Source organism: Phacochoerus africanus, chromosome 2 (genome assembly GCF_016906955.1).
Source record: "Phacochoerus africanus isolate WHEZ1 chromosome 2, ROS_Pafr_v1, whole genome shotgun sequence".
Classification (NCBI taxonomy): Eukaryota; Metazoa; Chordata; class Mammalia; order Artiodactyla; family Suidae; genus Phacochoerus; species Phacochoerus africanus.
In genome coordinates, this window is record NC_062545.1 from 96,748,915 (window position 1) to 96,769,829 (window position 20,915).

The following is a 20,915-nucleotide window of genomic DNA, read 5'->3' on the forward strand; positions in this document are numbered from 1 at the left end:
ATATATAATTTTCAGCAACAAAACTGTCAATTGGAACATTTCCAATCAATTTCAAAAAAGTGCTGTCTCCACAGTATGAGTTTAATTATTTTCTTTTTTGACCGCATGCAAAAAGTTTGAAATCAGCCTGCATCACAGCAGTGATCTAAGCTGCTACAGTAACAATCACTGAATCCTTAAACCTTTGGGCCACAAGAGAACTCTGAGTTTAATTCTAAAAGCAGTTACTTTCTTGCCTATTTTGCCCTAGGGGACATTAAGGATTGTTTTCGCTTGTTTGTTTTGGTTTTTGCTTTTTAACAACTGCTAGGTAACAGTACTGACAGCCCACTGACAGCACTGAGAAGGTGAAAACATTTAGAATCCTTCTCTCAATGTACAAGAAAATTGCCAAATTCATCTTTGAAAATAGCAATTCTTTTATGCAGTTTGCTTCAAGGTAACCAATAAAACTCTGTGTGGTGTATAGCATATTTTATGGATATTCCTTATCACGTTATGAAGTGTTTTTTGGTTAAAGTATTTTTTTTTTTTTTAGTGTTTTAAAAATCTTAATTTTCTAAACTTCACCGTGTGGGCTGACCTACTGTATCACATAGGGGGCAGGACCTACTAACACCTGAAGGGAGTCAGCCAACCCCCTTGAATGCCTGTGGTCTCTTCTCTTCCCCGGAGCCTCAGACCCAGTTGTGACAGCTGACACATCATCTGATGTGCAGCCCAAATAAAGGCATCTCTCACTATTGCTCCATATATTAAGCATTAGAATGCTTAACTTAATTCTTAATTTTCAGATAAAATATAAATAATATAAATGAAAAATACGAATATGTTTTTCTGACAGCCCAATAGATAGTCTTGCTTCCTCCTTGGGGAAAGAACATGCACCCCACTTAAGAGGCTTCCAATTTAGCACTGGGTCAGATCTGGAGAGGCAGAGAGGGGCTCCCACATGTAAGCATGCAGGCGCACACCCACCACTCAGACTCTCCATCAAACTGCCCATCTCACCTCCCATATTCACTTACTTTTCCCATGGAGAAATGTGAAATAGAACCAAAACAAGGACCCAGGTTTCCTAAGCCTGAAACAGGACCAGGGTTCACTGGAGCTGAAACAGAATGTTTTTTCACAATAAACGCCTATGAGGAAGCTATCATTTAATTGTCAAGCAGTTACTATGCTTCAAACAAACTAGTCACATTTTTCAAGAAACCTCAAACTGTGTTAAGATGTACTTAATATGTAATATTAATATTAAGATGTAAAAGTATTAAGATGACTTTAAGGATAGAATGGAAGCACCTTGGAGTTCCCGTCATGACTCAGCAGAAACGAATCTGACTAGCATCCATGAAGACACAGGTTCGATCCCTGGCCTTGCTCAGTGAGTTAAGGATCCGATGTTGCCATGAGCTGTGGTTCCAGACCGGGCTTGAATCCTGCCTAAGTTGCTGTGGCTGTGGTGTAGGCCGGTGGCTACAGCTCCGATTTGACCCCTAGCCTGGGAAACTCCATATGCCATGGGTGTGGCCCTAAAAAAACAATTAAAAAAATAAAAAAAAGAATGGAAGCACCTTTATATAGTGACAGATTTCCCACATCTGTGAACCCTTCATCCTAAATTAGGGCTTTCAAATTGAGAAGTAGTGGTAGATAGCACTTGTGTTGATGATGGCAGTGACTGGTGTGCCCTGCCTGAAGGGGACTCACTGGCCAAGGCAACATGCCTTCCTTTTCAAAGGAGCTTTTAAGACCAGGACACAGAAGGTTAATTGAAATTCTAAGGACGAAGGAAGAAAGTTTGCATGCCAAGGCAAGTTGCTTCACATATTCCATTAGAAAATAAAAAGCAGCATTAGGGAAACAATAGATCATTACTGAGTTAAGTACAAAAGTACCAAAAAAAAAAAAAAAACACAATTTATATTAGGGAACATTAAACACTGAATTCCCTTGAGCTTGTGTTTGCAGCCCCTGCACTATATACCAGATCGTGTACTGCTGTGTGAATAACCCTGGGAGCATGGAGGGAGACATGGCCTTTGCCTTTGTAGAATCTTCTATTGTGGATCAGCATACAAAGCAAATGACACTGCAGCTCTGTGCCTTGACTGAGGCTACTCCAGCCCTGTCCACCCTGGAAAGCCACTCTACTCCAGGCAGTTCAGCTGCCCCCAACATTTCTCCATTTTCCCAAAAGGATATTCAAAAAGCAAGAAAAATTCTAATTCCTGTAGAGATAAATTTGCCTCCCTTTCTGACCCATCCAAAAGTTTCTAAAACTGAGATGTTTTGCAAAGTTCAGTCTCCAAACTAGTAGCCCCTGTTTCTTGGCAAGCATCTATACAACCAAGCCTCATTAGCCCCTACCTTGCTCACAGTGCTTGCACTACATCTGTAAAGTCAGTGTGCAAAAAGCAGTGCTAAGTCCAGTCTTTGATTACCATAAAAAGTTGTAGAAAAATCAACAAATGCTGATGAGCCAATCATCTGATAATGGGAGCAAAGAGATAGAAAATCGAGATCTGGACCCAAACCAACTCAACCATTTGCAAGGCAAATGGTACAGAGAAAAGTCTACGAGATGATTTGCATTGCAGAGTTACAGAGAAATGAATTCATATTTTGCCTTGGCCACTTGTAATTATTCTTTAAGACTAACAAAGAACAGGCAAGATATAGGACAATTATAGGAAGGAGAGCAAATATGGAATCAATCTTGCTGCAAGAGCCCAGAAATTACTGTCTAATAATGAAACAATTTGAAGAGAGAAAAATCTGTTAACATTTAGGGGGACAGTGAAATCATAAGCAATGAGGAGAAAGACTTGTGAATATCAAACCCTGCCAAGTCCAAAGCCCTCCTCTCCTCCACACTAGGATTTCAAAATTATTAGATGAAACAAACATGGTAGAAAGCCACCTCATATTTGGTAAGGCAATTGATAATGAGCATAAGAAAGAATTATAGCAATCTTTAAATACAGAAGGGAGCGTTAGGAGCATAGAGTCTAACTGTTTAATGTAATAAGAAGTGAAGAAAAAGAGACTCAGAGGGGCTAAGAGATTCATCCTAGTTCAACTTGCTTTCCAGCTACCCCTGTCCAGAGTCCTTCCTACCACCCTGCACTGGTGCTCTTCACATGTGGGATAATGAGCCTACATTGAATGTTTGGATAATAAATATGGGCCAAAATAAAATTCAGATGTTCAGTGGTGGCAAAGCCCCTCCCCCAAGTTATAATGTGAAAAAAAAAGAGGGATATTAAGTCTTAACACCTGAGGCCATCAACAGAGATTGAACCATGACATGTGTTTATGCAGTTGGTCACAGCATAAAACCTGGAGCACTGTTCATTCTCCCATCCCATTCAGCCAGAGGGTAGCTACCAGCAGGAGTTTTCTAGGCAGATGAAGCATGCCCTTTACAGAGGACATTTCTTATCCTTCTAAAATTATTGTGGTGAAATAGAGCCCAAGAGTGTGAAAACCAGAGCACCCCCAAGTCCTAAGATTCTAAGAAAGATGTTTCATTGCCACCAATCATTTATATTCTTTAACCATGTATTACGGAACTAGCAAGTGGACAGAAATAGTATAATAAATCTCTATATACCCATCACTCAGCTTCAACAACATCAACTCACAATCTTGTTTCACCAATACTTCCACTTCCCTTGTCCTTTCCATATTATTTTGAAGCCAATCCCAGATGATATCATATGGTTTTATCTGTGAACAATTTACTATGTATTTCTAAAATACAGGTACTTTAAAAAATGATCACAATGTAATTATCACACCTAAGAAAGTTAGCAATAATATACAATATCATGAAATGCCCAGACATTATTTAAATTTCCATGAATTTATAGAAATTTATTTTGACAGTTTGTTTAAATTGGCATCCAAATATGATCATTTTATCTCTTCTCTCTGTTAATTTACAGTTCCACCACCACCCCCACCAAACCCGCAACTTACTCGTCGAAGGTACCAGGTTGTCTGCCTGGAGCTTCTCACAGCCTGTGATTTACTGAATGGCTCCCTGTGTGTCTTCCGCATTTCTTGGTAGTTAGGTCTAGAGCTGAGCTTCCCAATATGGTAGCCACTAACCACGTGTAGCTATTTAACTTTAAATTAAACTAAATTTAAATTTACTTCCTCAGTCACACTTGCCACATGTCAAGTGCTCAGCTAACCACATATGGGTAGTGGCTACTGTAGGGGACAGAAGAGATAACAGATCATTTCTATGACTGCAGAAATTTCATTTGGATAGTGCTACTCTAAAGGCTTAATAAAGTCCCATGAGGTAGCTTTGGAAGGAAGAGATGGTGAAATCTCATCCACCCAGGCTTTGGCTCCCAGTTCCTCTCCTGCACTGAAGTCACTTTAAATCTTCATGCCTGGACATTAAAAATGAAATAAAAATTCAAGGAATTTGTGTCTTTTTAAATTTACCTAAATTGTATGCTTATAAACACTTTTTTTATTATTATTATTTGGGGGGGGGGCATACCTATGGCATGTATAAGTTCCCTGGAGCCAGGGATCAAACCTGCACCACGGCAATTACCAGAGGCACTGCAGTGACAATGCCATATCCTTAACCTGAGGATCCTATTCCTAACCAGAGAACTCCTATTCCTTTTAATAGGTGTGTAATTTCCCACTGATTGCATATCTCACGGTTGATTTGTTATCTTTTTAAATAACATATAGTCTTCTGTAACATACATTGAGCTTCTAGAAACATCTTTGGCCTCCTGTGACACAGGAGCAAAGGAGGCCACCCGCCATAGGATCTCTGGGGCATTGGCCATCTTCAGTTCTAGTAGTTATTGCCCAGTCACTCTCCAAAATAATTGTGCCGATTTGCTCTCCTACCAACAGGGTGCAAGTGTTCCTACTTCCTTATAGAATTACAAATATTAGGTAGTTGCAGACTTTTAATTTTTACCAGTATGGGTTCACATATATGCAGTTAACAGTACAGATTCAAGCAGGAAAAGGGAAGAAAATGGGATTGACATGGGAATGCTGACTTGACCATCTCTATAATGTTTTCTTGCTTAAAAAAATGTATGGCAAAAAGGTATTGTTTACTAAATGTGAATGGTGGGTACAAAGTCATTGTTATGATATTTTTATTTATTTTTTTTTTGTCTTTTTGCCTTTTCTAGGGCCGCTTCCCACAGCATATGGAGGCTCCCAGGCTGGGGGGCCAATCGGAGCTGGCCCCATAGATGCCAGCCTATGCCAGAGCCACAGCAACATGGGATCCGAGCCGCGCCTGTGACCTACACCACAGCTCACAGCAACGCCAGATCCTTAACCCACTAAGTGAAGCCAGGGATCGAACCCCCAACCTCATGGTTCCTAGTTGAAGTCATTAACCACTGTGCCACTACGGGAACTCCGTTATGATATTTTTTAGTATTGCTTGGAAGATTTATACTATTTATAATAATTATTTCATAATCATTTTTCAATGCAAGGGTTTGATAAAAAATGTGTAGCATATAACAAATGATTAAATATGGGATTATCTACTAGGTTCATTTTGTTTGTTTGTTTTTGCATTTCATGCTAAAAAAAATGCTGAGAGGAACTATCCATTGTCTGTATTTGCCCCAAGTGACCTCCAGCTCATAGAGAATTCCAGTCAAGTTTATTCAGCCAAACGTTGCCAACTAATTGCCCCAAATTATTTACTTTGTACCTGCATACTGTATTATGTGTCACATAGCATTATCTTCTCTCTGGATGATATAAACTAAAGAGACGGTAAACTGCAAGTGAAACTGCTATTTGGAATATTGCCAAAAGTTTTGTGAAGTATTTCTAACTCTTTTTCATTTGCTTATGAACTCTGTGTACAAAGTAAATGCCTTGGCTCTGAAAAAGTGAACAGTGGCTTGCTAACTCTTAGTGTCACTATATTTGCAATAGTCAATTTAAAAATCCAAAGGAAAACTCATTTAGAGAAGAATATGACTGTAAGACAGCAGTGATAGGTGTGATTCATCAGTCAAGAAACAGTGTGTAGACTCCTTCCATGCCTGAGGCACTGTGCTCTGCCCTGGGATGGACACGAAGCCTAGCAGACATTGGTCTCTGCATCTAAAGACTTACAACTGAGCAAGCTTTTCCTTTTTCAACACTAACCACAAACATCTTATGTTCATAGTCAGAGGCTCACTCTGGCTTTGTTCTATTTTGATCTTCATAACTTATTTTAAAGATTGTGCAGTAGCTATTCATTGCTTAGTAAGTCTTACAATGAACTTTGTCAACAGGAGTGCCATTTTCACCTGTCCTGTGGAACTCAGAGCGTCCCACTCCATGAAGCTCATGGCATAAACAACTTCAAATAAAACCCTCCGGGAGATCTGTGTCAGGCACAGCATGAGAGAGAAGTGGGGAAAAGCAGGAAAAGAACCAAGAGGGAGTGCCCAGGAGTGACAGCCATGTCCATGTTTTAGCATTTTTTCCTCATCTCCTTAAGATATTTATTCCACTTCTCCACTACTAGTTGAAAAAATGTTGGATGGCACAACAAGCCATGATACTAAAATGAAACACATTTGCTTTTAGGCTCATGATGTTTCAGAGGGTTGATGACATCTACATGAGTTTCTCAGGGGATGAGCCTTTAGAATAAATCACAGCAGCAAAGAACTAAGGACACACTTCTTAAGCTGATAGGTGGCCCAAGGGAAGAGCCAGTGTGAAGATGGGGTGTCAGTGTGTGTGTGTGTGTGTATACACATGTATGTACATGTGCCTCTAGTGAACACAAGGAGAAAGAACAATCTAAAAGAGGAAAGGTCTGCTGCCTTGAAGCCATTCACACTTAATGGTGTCTGAACTTCAAAAATGAAGCGGTTCTGAGGGCTATATAGTGGCGGCAGTACAGGACTTCCTGTGACTAGAAGTTGGGCTCATAAAATTGAAGAGCATCTGGCTACCAGGACATGGAAAGAGCCCTTTGCCAACAACAGCCTGGTAGCAGAGGTGTAACTGATTCAGAAGTGCCTGGCTGATATTTCCCTTGAGGTTTCCAGAAGATGAACTAGTTAAGAAGGACCTGGTCTACTGGACATCATCAGGCAACTTGACAAGTTCAGACCATTGGGGGAAAAATTCAAGAGATGGTGTCATCCCAAATAGAGTGTCCCTGGAAAGAACCCTCCCTCTGTCAGTGGAGGAGGATTAGGAAGACAATAGGTTCAGTTACATATTCTAGATCAGGTCAAGTCATGGCTTTTTTGAGGTTGGCTGTACATGTTAATGATCCAGATGGCTTAATCCAAAGGGCCGCTTGTTGTTTTAGCCATTCAGGATCTTCTGCGGAAAGAGAAAGTATAGCCTAATGCTAAATTGAATTAGGTCAAATGTTGAAAGGCTGAATAAAAAATAAAAGCTGTAATAGGAAAAGGTAATGGGAGACTTTATACTGTGATTCTAACATTGACTCCCATGGTACCTGGCTGCAAGTGAGAGCCTCAGTTTCCAAAATAAAAAATGGGAACATTTTTTATGGAATTTAATGGGACTATTATGAGGAGTGAAATAATACAAATCGAATGCTTTGTACACATGATATTCAACCAATATTCATTTTGTATTATTTTTGATTTTAATAAAGAAAAAAGGAATAGTGGTTACTGAGTCCTTTGTATAGCATTAACTTTACATAATCTTCATAGCTAAACATAATGCCAGTTCTTACTGAAAGCCTGGGTTTAAGGCAGTCTGCATCGTGTGGTCAGTTTCTTCTCTCTTCCCTTCCCACAGCCAGCTCCTCCCTGAAGAAGCGATTCAAGCGGCGGGAGATCGAGGCCATCCAGTGCGAGGTGCGGAAGATGTGCAACTACACCAAGATTCTGTCCACCAAGAAGAACCTAGACCACGTGAACAAGATCCTGAAGGCCAAGCGGCTGCAGAGACAATCAAAGACAGGCAACAACTTCGTCAAGAAGAGGAGAGGACGTCCCCGGAAGCAGCCCACGCAGTTCGATGAGGACTCCAGAGACCAAATGCCTGTGCTGGAAAAGTGCATTGACCTCCCCAGCAAAAGGGGTCAGAAGCCAAGCCTGAGCCCGCTCGTTCTGGAGCCGGCCGCCAGCCAAGACACCATCATGGCAACCATCGAGGCGGTCATCCACATGGCCCGGGAGGCACCACCCCTGCCTCCGCCCCCGCCTCCGCCCCTCCCACCGCCGCCCCCGCCCCCACCGCCCCCGCCCCCTCTGCCCAAGACCCCCAGAGGAGGCGGGAAGAGGAAACACAAACCTCAGCCTCCGGCCCAGTCCCCGCAGCAGCAGCCGCCGCCACCGCCGCCGCCGCCGCCGCCGCCGCCGCCGCAGCAGCCCCTTCCCCCGGAAGAGGAGGTGAAAGCCAAAAGGCAGAGGAAATCGCGAGGCAGTGAGAGCGATGTCCTTCCCTAGGGTGGGTCTGGGCGTCTGAACCTGGGGCTTGGGGGGCAGCGTGTTGGAGGAGCAGTGAGCCGGGGCTGGGGCGGAATCCCCTCTGCAGGGACACCATGCCCTTCACTCCAGAAGCTGGGCAGGCAGAATAGGGCCGGATGACGGGGTTGAGCCTTCAGGAGCTCTTGGGAAAGCAAAACGGGGGGATGTCTTCAAAAGAAGTGTGTCTGTGCTTCACAGCAGTTCCCAGCCGAGCGGCACTTCAGTATGGCTAGATCCTTGACAGGCAGCACAAGACCTATCAGGGAGGAGATAGAGGGTGGTGCTCTCTGACAGACACCAGACCTCCAGCATCCAAGGTGCGCCCTTGATTTCGCATTTACTGGCCAGGAAAATTGAAAGGGAAACACCCTCAATTAGGAAACATTCCAAGGGGAGAAAAGCTGCAAATTGCTCAACTGGCTTTGTTGTAATCCACCTCCATTTAACTGGTCTTTAATTCTTTTGGGTTTTCGAGCTCAGCTGGGCTTTGAGGCATCAACGTCATCTTCACGTGACCTGAATCTTTCCGTTAGCGATACAGTTTCTCAGATGGACTCATGTCATCAGAAGGTGGAATTCTAGTGATAGGCAACCTTAGCCATGCATCCATATCTTTCTGTGCATCTCCTTTATGACACATACACTGATGTTTAGTATCATCTGGTCCTGCTTTTTCTTTGCCCATTGTATTTCCATATTCCTTTTCATTAACTTACTTGTTGCCTTCTTTTCCTTGGTACACACCTAAATAATGTAAACCTGACCCGTGTCGTAATGTTCACCCTTAGCATGCTGTCGCAAGGAACTTGGCTTTGAATCCCAGTCATAGTGAAACAAATACTTAGTAATGATAGAGCCTTTTAAAAATAAGTGATTTAGAGCAGGCAAAGATATGTTGACCCAGGGTGTGTCAACCAGGTTATTTTTTTACTTCAAACATATTTGCAAAGAATAGGCAGAATAAAATGGTGTTAATGCCCCATAGCAAATGGAATAACTAACTAATCACCAAAAATTGAAACCCCAGGCCAACCAGAAAGACAAGTGTCTAGCAATGCCTTGGTATGTGACTTTTTTTTTTTTTTTTTGGCATACAAATAACTATCAAAGGTCAATGGACAAAAGGACAGTAAAAGTCTATTATCTCTTCTCATAAAAGCAAATGTGAGTAAGTGTTCTTATCTGGAAAAGAAAAAGAAAAAGAAAAAGCTCAAAGGGTGTCACCACTCCAATCCTATCATGCCACCTTGGACAAAGTATCCAAGTTGTGGTTGCCTTAATAAACTGAAACATTTTGTACATAATGTAATTATAAACCTATCAGTCTGCATGGATGCAAACTGTGTGTGACAAATCGTCTTTTAAATGGTCAATTTCAACTGTACATTTCTCATCCAAGTTGTACTCTAGCCATTGGTTTAGCGTGGACAGATATTCCGTCTCTATTATTCATCTCCACAGCCCAAGTAAAACATGTTTAAACTCAAAATGAATATGAAGTTATTCCATTGCCATAGATGCTTTCTAAAAGTCAGATGTGGAAATTTCAAATAAATATTTTCAATTTCCTTCTTCACTCCTCCCCTTACCTTCCCTAAGACATCAAATACCTGGTATGGTAGATTATAAAAAGAGAGACACTAAGAGACAATTAAATTAAATTTTCTAATGGGAGTTAGAATATCTGGTTTACCTCCAAATTAAATTTCTTTACAGGAAGATGGGAACAGCTGGAAATTATATTATCTCTTCAGAACACAACATGATTTCCTTAGAAAGAGAAGGATTTTTGTTGGGAACATAGGAGAATAAGGTTATTGGTTATCTATGGGGGTAAATTTTAAAATCCCAAGTTAATATGCTTGCAAACATCATGGTTCTATCATGGCACCAACAGTTTTTTGAAATCACCCAGAATCATCCTGTTCTGCACTGTCACCACGGACTTCACATCATGTACTGCCACGGGAGATCAGTCACTTTTAATCCCAGCAATAAGTTTAAAGGAATACATTCTCCAGTTCTTTAAAGCTTATATCATAGATACTCAGTTTGTGACCTAGGTTGACCTTTGGCATTTCACACAATTTGAACTGCAAAATCAAACTAACCTCTTTCAATTTGTCATTCCCAAGCCATGTCTGAGTGGCTCCAAAGTCACTCAAGAGGAAGGTTCAAATTAGCCCCACTCACCCCACCATTGCTAGGAAAGAGCAACCATTTTCATTCCAGTTAAGCCATAAAGAGGTTTTCCCTCTTGCTGGATTTTGAAAATAATTTTCCCTTTTGCCCTTCCTTCCAGTGCGGTCCTGTTTCCCCAACCAAGTCTGTGAGCAGACTAAACCTTACCCCAGAGGGGAATGAGCTGGCACTCTCTAAGCTTTTTAAAGAAGGACCTAAAGCTTAATGGGCAATAACCTCTAGTAGGTGAGAAATTTCAAATAACTCTAGGATACATTAGGATTTCCAAACCAATGAAAGGTGTTCCAGGAGAGACACAGCAGGGTTGCACCTTATACATAAATTCAGTCTTACAGTTGTCACTTGAGTCAAATGCTAAACTTCTACGTTTATGACTCCATAGATTGGAAAGCTGCAGAGGGGCAAAACTGAAACAGACTGACCAGCTTTTTAGAGGTGGAAGCAAGTCCAGTCACCTGCACAGCTTCCCCTCTTCCCCATCAAGCTCCTCCCTCAGTATCACATGACTCTTTTTGCTTTTTGCTTTTGCTTTCCATTAACCTAACTCATTGGTGTGACCATTTCCTCATTTCCTAACTACCCCCTTTGCCTCCCTTCTCCTGTCCAGACTCAGATTGGGTCAGTCTAATTCCACATCTCCTGGAACCCAACACTGCCTTTTGTGGTTGCATTTCTATTTAGAGAAAATGTCATTTGGGATGCACAAGATTCCATAAACAGCTCCAAAAGAACTTCCTAATAAAAAAATTCCTTGGTTTTCTTTTTTCTTTTTTTCTAGAATACTTATCTTCAGCAAGCAGGCATGAACCCACTTATAGGAAGTCTGATTAGGGGGGAGCAAAGGATGAAGATGACATAAAAACTACCTTGAAAATGATGATGGGTCTCTGGTCCACCTTCCTGAGTTGCTGGAGAGCCACTTGCTTTTCACCCTCTCATCTCAAATGAGGGGAGCAGAGTTTAACTTTCTCTAACAGCATGGCTCTGGCTTACAACCCAAGGAAGACAGGTCAGAGGAAAGGAGAGCTTGTCAGCGCTGGCTCATGATTTGGCTGGCCTGGGACTCCACAGCCACTGACAGCCCCCGAGTAGGTGACTAAGGGCTGACAGGATTAGCATGTTAACTTGGCTGCTGTCCAGAATGAGAAGCCATGTTCGATGGCAGTTGGAGTTTGTGTGCTGGGCATTGCTGGGTCTATAAATATGATAAGCAAGTGGTGACAGAATTATAGTATAAGGTGATGTACTACATGGAGATCATAAAGGATTTGGTTTTAGGACTTAAGTAGAAAATCCCACTCCTACAGCATATTACCCAACAATATCCAGATAATGAGCTTTTGGAGAATTTTTTTTTTTTTCCCTACCACTAGGAAGATTTACCTGGGAACTGTCTAAAGTCTACACATATATTTCTAAAGCCTTTAAACACCAACTGTAGCATGGAGGGTGGGGGAGGGGGTGGCAGAAGCCGAAATGCCTCAAAAGCCATTTAAGTGTTACATTGCAGGATTTGCAGTCCTTCTCATTATGTAACAGTAGATAAATATAGACATTATACTCAACACTGCCCTATAGTATCACAATGGTCCAAATGCCAGAGCTTACAGATAATGTCATCACAGTGCCTAGAAACTCAAACTGTAATATACCGTAGCATTTTCTTGGTGTTTTTTAAAGTTTCTTTCCACGATACCAGGCACCCCCTGCCTCTAGTTTCTTGGAGCGTTTGTCCCACTAATGAGTCTGCCTCCCTTGTTGGACTCGGTCACATGGGGAACAGTCTTAGAAGCACATATCAACCAAGGAAGAAACTTCCTGGATCTCTCTTGCCCACTTGCCCAGGTATAATAAACACTAAAGGGGGGAAAATTGAAAAGAGCTGCCACTGGTCAACACAGAAGGGCAGTTCCAACTTAGGTTGGCATCTTTCTTTTTCTTCCTTTTTTAAAAAAGTCTATTTCTTAAATAATAAATGCACATGATGTGTTAAATATGTATATATATATTTCAAAAGAAAAAATGGGGCACAAGATTGTCTTACAAGTCGTGCTGGCTAATTTTTAGTTTGTATTCATAAGTGGTTTTTAAAAGCCTTTTTTAAAGTGTAATTTGCATGTTCTACTTTGATTGTATGTAAACATATTTTAGAACAAAAAATGTATTTGTATTTTATTGAATATAGAGGCGAGAAAAATTGTACATTGTTTGAAATGTTCTTTTTGTAACAGTTTTTATTCATAAAGCATTTTTGTACATTTAAAATGAACATGGACTTGCTGTTATTTGAGGCGTAGATACATCTGGCATGCTTTACTGTCATGCTCCTCCATGGTCTTAGATGTTGGGTTTTAAACATTTTTTCTAAAAGAAAGCTCAGTCTTTTTCGCTACCAGATCAGGTTAGCACAGTATAGAGCACTTAACTATTAAAAAAAAAAAGTTAATCCTATTCATATGTTATTCATTGTGTGAAATTAAAGACATTCAATTCAGTCTAACACGAGTTGTGGATTCTTTTGTTTTATTTTCCATCTGGTTCACATCACTTAGGAGTTTAATAACATTTGAGGGTCTTTGCTCACACCAACTGGATAGAGAATCATTGAGAAAATTCTCACCAAATTTCTGCCTTTTGTATGATTCTGAGAAGTACATTATGGGGAAGATTTCAGTCTGATTTACTGAGTTACTCTTCAGAATATATTACACCAGGACGTAAAGCCAAGGCTGATTCAAAGAACCAGTCAGACCTCTGCTAAAAACAATCAAAATGTACTATAAGATGTTGGAGATCCATCCTGTTCTCAGATTTTAGAGAACATTATGGATAGGGGCTTAAGCCTTCTTACTAAATATCCATGATGTTAAATTGCTGAAGGATGGGTCCCCAGCTGGACCTAAGGTTTGACTACAGGGATAAGAAAGGCTGTTTAATCCACAGCAGACAATTATGATCACCTATCCAAAGCCTACAGCCTGAGCAAGACCCTGAGGGCAGTGTCCAGGAGGAATACACGACCCCTGCTGTGAAAGAACTTACAAGGCCTCCTGTGGATGATGAACAGCAGTTTTAAGCAGAATGTGGAAAGTGGTAAAAAACAAAGTTATGGGGTCTCAGAAGAAGGGTGGAGCCCCTGAGCTGGCACCTTCTCGTCCTACTCTTTCTGCTCTAATTTTTGGTTTATATTCAGAGATAGGTTTTCAAAGCCCTTTTAAAAAGTGTGATTTGTACATTCTACTTTAAGAAAATGTAAACATACATACAGCTATGTATTTTTTTACCTCCTTTATCTTATCTCCTGGTGCATGCTTCAAAAAGCCAACAAGTGGGAAATGTTAGATACAGCTCCATGACCCTAACCATCAACCTGACCCCTGTGACCTTTACTATGACTTTAACATTTGTCGTAGCACCCACAGTGGGATCACAAAATCTGGTGGATTACTAGGGTGGCCTCCAGGAAGGCTGGAGTCCTCATGCTTTAGGTGGTCTCCTGAGATTCAGAATTCAGTCATCAACCTCTAATGAAGTAGAATTTGCTCCTCATCCCCTCTCTTCTGCTATCTTGCACTGAACCAGGAAAATTTAAAGCATTATATAGTGCTTTTTCTAATTCAGCTTCATTAGACTGTTGATATTTCTGAAATTTGGAAGGACTTACTGGAGTACCCCTAATCTCTTCCCACCAGCTCTCATGTAGGGAAAAAACTGTTGCCAGGAAATTGATTGGCTCAACTTTTAGGGTTTTCAATCAGTCCGCAGCATAGCAATATTCTGACAGAGGTTGTCAGGACAGTCAGATGTGTTCATAACATGTAGCCGGTACAAATCTTGGTCTACAAATAGATGGGTGAAAGGAATTTTTTTTTAAGGTTCTCTGCAGTTTTATTTTATGGATTTTTAAGACTGTTCCACCAGCACAGCAGAACCTTAATTCCAGACCTACGAATTATTCTCTAACCTGGAAGGGAAAGAAAGCAGGGACAATTAGAATGCCTGGCTCCGGCTTCTTCCAAATTGTTTCCCGATGTTCCAGTCCTTTCTATTTCCCTAGTCTCTAGGCATTTGAAACTGAAAAGCTGGGGGGGGGGGAAGTCTTTTTAATATTTTTCCCCCTCTGTTTTCTGCTGTCAGCTACATGCCCGGAGGGGTGAACACAAACCAGCCTAGCAACCTCTGCTGAGGGGGAGGAGACTAGCAGAAAAGTAGAAATACTGGAAACTGGTTACTTCTTCAAAAATGTTAGCCTGTTACACATGTGATAGAGAGTGAGGACAATGGTATGTGAAAAACTAAAGGATTTATTTGCCCAAGGTCTTAAAAGGCCCTTTAAATGAGATAATGGATGGGGGTGAAAGGGATCAGGAGGGTGGCTACATGGCACACATCTCCATCACTGGTTACTAACACTTTCATTTGTACAGGAAGTGCCCACATCCAGGTTTTTGATTGTTATAGAAGCTGTGGCAATATGCTTTCCCAAAGCATCATGGGACTTTTTGTTTTTAGGGTTCATTAAAGAAAAAACTGGTTCCGAAGTATTATTCACATTCATATATGCTAAAATTGGGAATTAACAAATGAGAATATTAAAACCTCAAAAGAATTGGAAATCTCATATATTCTATTATTACCAGCTTGATATTTTACAACTTAATTCTTCTCTTTTGAGTGGAGAAAGCACTGGAATGAGTCAAGAGTCATGGAATGTATTTCTGCTTGGTCACTAAAGAATTCTATGCCCAGGAGGAGAACTTCTTTGAGTCTCTGCTTAATCTAAAATGGGAAGTTAAGCTCTTAATGATGCCTGAAGTACCTTCAAGTCAAAGTCTCCACTTCAGTCATCTTGGTACCTTCCAAACAGGCCTTATTGTTAGTTTCCAACTTTATCCATTGTGTACAGCTAACAATATTTTAGGGTCAGTATTTGAGCATAGTCTATCCTATCCTAATATGATTGAAGAATGTGAAGATATGGAAGAAGTTAATGAAAGAAATCATGAGGACATGTAATTAAGTTTCACTTTCCTTTTCTTTTTTCTTCCTTCTTTCCTTCTCTCCCTCTCTCCCTTCCTGCCTTCCTTCTCTCTTTCCTCCCTTCTTTCCTTTCTTTCTTTTTGCTATTTGCATATTGCCAAGTACCAAAAATATAAGAATGAGCAAGACAAGGTCTCATTGAGCTTTATTCAAACAAATCTATATCATGAACATCCTCCTCCCACCCTCTGCCTATCCAAATCCTATCCATCTTTTAAGATTCAGTTCAAACCCCGCTTCCTCAAGGAAGTCTCATGGCCACACCCACAAACATCTCTCAAATCACTCATTTGGTAACTGTCCTTAATAACTTCACATGTGATAGAGTATAATCCTCAGCCAGGGCCACCATATAAGGCTGTGCAGGTCCTACATAAAGGAATCAGACTGAGAAAGAAAGAGGGAGCTGAAATCCAGCCTGCACTTTCCTTGTCAAGCTGTGCACCCTTGGTGTGGCCTCTGCTCCAAACAGATACCTTTTTCCCATTCTCACAAAAGTGATCTCTGCCTCCCTCTTTTTCAATGACATCATCCACACTTGCCCAATTTACAGTCTCCTGGGATTACCCTGAACCCAGAACCCTCAGGTCTTAAGGGTGGTCTTTGGCCTGACCTAGAGGCTTCTCATCCTACTGGACCTGGGCACTGCCCCAGGCCCTGTCCAGGAACCTAGGACCATCTTAGATCTGCGCCTCAGAGACATCCGAGGCCAATCTCCCAAGACTTCCCCCATTTTGATCAGCAAGACTCCAGAAGGTCCCAAATCCATTCCTAAACTAATCAACTGGAAAGAAATAGTGAGACTCGATATGATGGTTAGTTTACATACCAACTTGACTGGCCACAGGGTGCCCAGATTACACATTATTTCTGGGTAAGTCTGGGTATTTCTAGATGAGATTAGCATTTGAATGTGTGGACTCAGTAACTAAGAAAATTGTCCTACCCACTGTGGGTGGGCATCATTCATTCCATTGAGGGCCTGAATAGTTTAGGAGGAGGAGAAGGGAAGGAACTGCCCCTTTTTTTCCTAGCTCACTATTGAGCTGGGTCATCTCATCTCATTTTCTTCTGTCCTCAGACTGGGATTTACACCATCAGTTATGCTGGTTCTCAGGTCTCAAACTGAGGTTGAATTACACCACTGGCTTTCCTGGGTCTGCAGCTTGCAGATGGCAGATTATGGGACTTAACCTCCATCGTCAATTATTTTATAAAAATTATAGACCAGAGATAGATAGATAGATAGATAGATAGATAGATAGATAGATAGATAGATGATAGATAGATAGATGGGTGATAGGTATGGATGATAGCTTAAGAGATAATAGATGTCAATTATCAGTTCTGTTTTTCTAGAGAACTCTAACATTCCAGACAACACCCTTGCATGAATGTGTCAGCTAGTTTCAGTGTCACAGCCCCATGAATATAATTTGATAAGCTAGTAGACATTTGATGGGTCTACAATTTTCCAAATACTTTTGGAACATTTATTTTGAAATAATTATAGATTTACAGGAAGATATTGAGGGACATGCAAGCAAGTCCAGTGCAACCCTCTCCCAGCTGCCTCCCTGCATCCCATGTCACCATCCCATGCAACCATAGTGCAATATCAAAACCAAGACATTGACCTTGACACAATTCATAGAGTGTATTCAGATTTTACCATGAACTTATTTGTGTGTGTGTGTATGTGTAGATCTATGCAGTTGTGTCACATATATAGCCCTACATAATCACCACCACATTCAAGATACTCAGTTGTTCCACTACTACAAATGGTTCCCTTTGCTAATCTCCCTTAACCATCCTTAGTCCCTGGCAACCACTAATGTGTGCTCCACCTCTACAATATTTTTTTTAATTTCAAGAATGTTACATAAATGACATTAGGCAATTGTATCTATTATATTATTATTGTTATATTAATAACATTGTATTTATATATTTTATATATTTTATTTTGTTGGCCACATTTTTATAGTTATGGCCATTTGGAGTTCTTTTAATTGGCTCCTGTATTCCTTTGACATATTCCCAACACTGTGGTGTATAGTATTTTTCTGTTTTGTTTCTTCCTTTGGTAGCATTTTCTTATTTCCTGGCACTATAAGATACTTTACGGTCATCTTGTATATTTCCTGTGCCAGTTCTAGAATCAGTAATTTCTCCAAGAATCCCTAGTTTCTTTTATTGAAGAATAGTATTATAAAACCAATATCTGGGCATTAGGTATGCATATTTCCATTAGCGTGTTATTATTTCTTGGCCTCTCAGCCAGCAAAGCAAAGAAATACATGTGTGTAAATTAACCAGTGTATATACTCTATACATAAAATTTTCTATATGTAATCATCTGTATCTATTTTAAGCTAAACATGAGTCTAAATTGATATCTATAACCCTAATTCATTACCATGGATTATTCTAGCCTCCTTCTCTTGCATATCTGAAACTTTCCACGCCAATAGTGAGAAACCTGTTTGTGTCCATCTGCCATTAATTTACTCAATTGTAATGAATTGTATACCAGTATCAGAGTAGTTGACCTATGCCTATATTTTTCAAATTTTTTTTTTCATTTACCATAATTCCTTTGAGATTTGTCTAAGTTGCATGTTTCAGTAGCAGGCTTTCTTTTTATTGCTGAGTAGGAGTCTATGGCATGGACGGTTTTCCAACTATTCACTCATTGAAGAACACTTGGGTAGTTTACAGTTTGAGGCCATCACAAATAAAGTTACTATGGACATTCATATATTAACAACCCATATGAAAGTAAATTTTAATTTCTCTGTGAAAATTTCCCAAATCTCCAATTATTGGGTTGTATCATAAATCCATTTTTAGTTTTGAAGGGAACTGTCAAACTATTTTTCAGAATGGTTGTACAATATTACATTTTCACCAGCAATATATGAACAAGCTAGGTTCTTTGCATCCTCATCAGCATTTGATGTTTCATTTTAGCCATTCTGATATATTTGTAGTGATAACTCATCATGATTTAATTTTGCATTTATGTTGGTATAGCCACTATGGAAAACAGTATGGAGAGTCCTCAAAAAAAAGTAAAAATAGAGTTGCCATATGATCCAGCAATCCCACTCCTGAGCATATATTCAGACAGAACTATAAGATGTATGAACTCTTATGTTCACTGCAACATTATTCACAATAGGCAAGGCACAGAAACAACCTAAGTGTCCATTGAGAGATGAATAGATAAAGATATGGTAGTTAGATAGATATAGATATCTATCACACACACATGCACGCACACACACACACACACACACACACACACACACACCAATGGAATACTACTCAGCCATAAAAAAGAATGAAATACTGTCATTTGCAGCTATATGATGGACCTAGAAATTACCACACTAAGTGAAGTCAGAAAGAGAAAGACAAGTACCATATGATATCACTTATATGTGGAATATTGGCGTTTCCATTGTGGCTCAGTAGTAACAAACCTGCACCTGAGGGTGCAGGTTTGATCCTTGGCCTTGTTCAGTGGGTTAAAGGATGCAGTGTTGCTGTGAGCTGTGGTATAGGTCACAGACATGGCTTGGATCCTGTGTTGCTGTGGCTGTGGCATAGACCAGCAGCTACATATCTGATTCAATCTCTAGCCTATGCTGCAGGTGTGGCCCTAAAAAAAAAAAAAAGATATATGTGGAATCTAAAATATGCCACAAATAAACATATCTACAAAATAGAGACAGACATAGAGAACAGACTTGTGGTTGGGAATGGGAATTTGAGATTAGCAGATGCAAACTATTACATATAGAAAGGATAAACAACAAGGTCTTATAAGGAACTATATTGAGTATCCTCTAATAAATCATGATGGAAAAGAATATGAAAAAATACCTATGTCTATATATCTGAATCACTTCGCTGCACACCAGGAACTTACACTACATTGTAAATCAACTATACTTCAATAAAATAATTTTTTTAAAAAACTCACATTTCTGGAGTTCCCGTCGTGGCTCAGTGGTTAATGAATCTGACTAGGAACCATGAGATTGTGGGTTCGATCCCTGGCATTGCTCAGTGGGTTGGGGATCTGGCGTTGCCGTGAGCTGTGGTGTAGGTTGCCGATGCTGCTCAGATCCCGCATTGCTGTGGCTCTGGCATAGGCCGGTACCTACAGTTCTGATTTGACCCCTAGCCTGGGAACATTGATATGCCATGGGTGCTGCCCTAGAAAAGACCAAAAAAAAAAAAAAAAAGCAAACAAACAAAAAACTCACATTTCTGTCATGGCTAATAACGCCAATACATCTTTTTTGTGTTTATTTGCCATCTGTATATCCTCTTTAATGAAATGTCGATGCATGTATTTTACCCATTTTTAATTAGATTTTTAATGCTGAGTTTTGAGAATTTTTATTATATATTCTATATGTAAAGTTTTTTATTGGGTATGTCACTTGCAAATATTTTTCCTAGTCTGTGATTTGTTTTTTCTTTTGCATTTAAAGTCCTAAAACACCCTGAAACATGGTTGTTATCTGTATCTTAGTGTGAGGAAACAAGCTCAACAAGATAAAGGACTTTTTAAAAAGTTTTTAAGGGCATAGTTGGAATCAGAACTCACTACATACATGGCAACTCTTAGTCAAGTATTTTTTATAGACAGTAATCTTGATTATGTCACACTGGGTAATGTGTTTTCTTGATGCCAAAGAGTCTTTCCATTAATAATAGAGTGTTACTTTGGAATGAAGCTTAGAAAGCTTATAGCTCAAGTTCCTCCATTTACAGTTGATAAAACTGAGCCCAGGGAGAGGAAATGAATTGTCCATATTCATGTGGCTTAATGATAGCTTAGAGCCCACTCTCATGTCCTCAGAGCTTGGGGGAAAGGAAAGGTAGTAACTTAGGAGCCCAGAAAAGGGCTCTTTACTTTGGAGGAATGAGGGAAAGACAAGCAGCAGAAAATAAATGGCATCAAAGGAATGACGTGGGCACATCATTGCTGAGAAAGAGAGCCTTGGAAGTTTCACCAATGAGAATGTGTGGGAGCTGCTGGCACCTTGTAAATGTTATCACTGCACCCCAAAATAGATGTTATTTATCCCACACAATATCTGTGACAATCCTAATAGAGGCTGTTTGTGCCTAATAGTTTGCTCTTATCTTTACTCAAAACACTGAAATATC

The 20,915-nt window shown here is 40.2% G+C and overlaps 1 protein-coding gene across 1 annotated transcript in view; it reads left to right on the forward strand.

The window, feature by feature from the left end:
• The window catches only part of SETBP1 (SET binding protein 1), a 372,210-nt gene extending 359,028 nt beyond the window's left edge, over window positions 1-13,182 (forward strand). The window contains exon 6 of the mRNA XM_047763919.1: window positions 7,807-13,182. Within this exon, the coding sequence (XP_047619875.1) occupies window positions 7,807-8,459 (653 nt within the window). The 3' untranslated portion in view covers window positions 8,460-13,182. The remainder of the gene's footprint in view (window positions 1-7,806) is intronic.
• The last annotated feature ends 7,733 nt before the right edge of the window (window positions 13,183-20,915 follow it).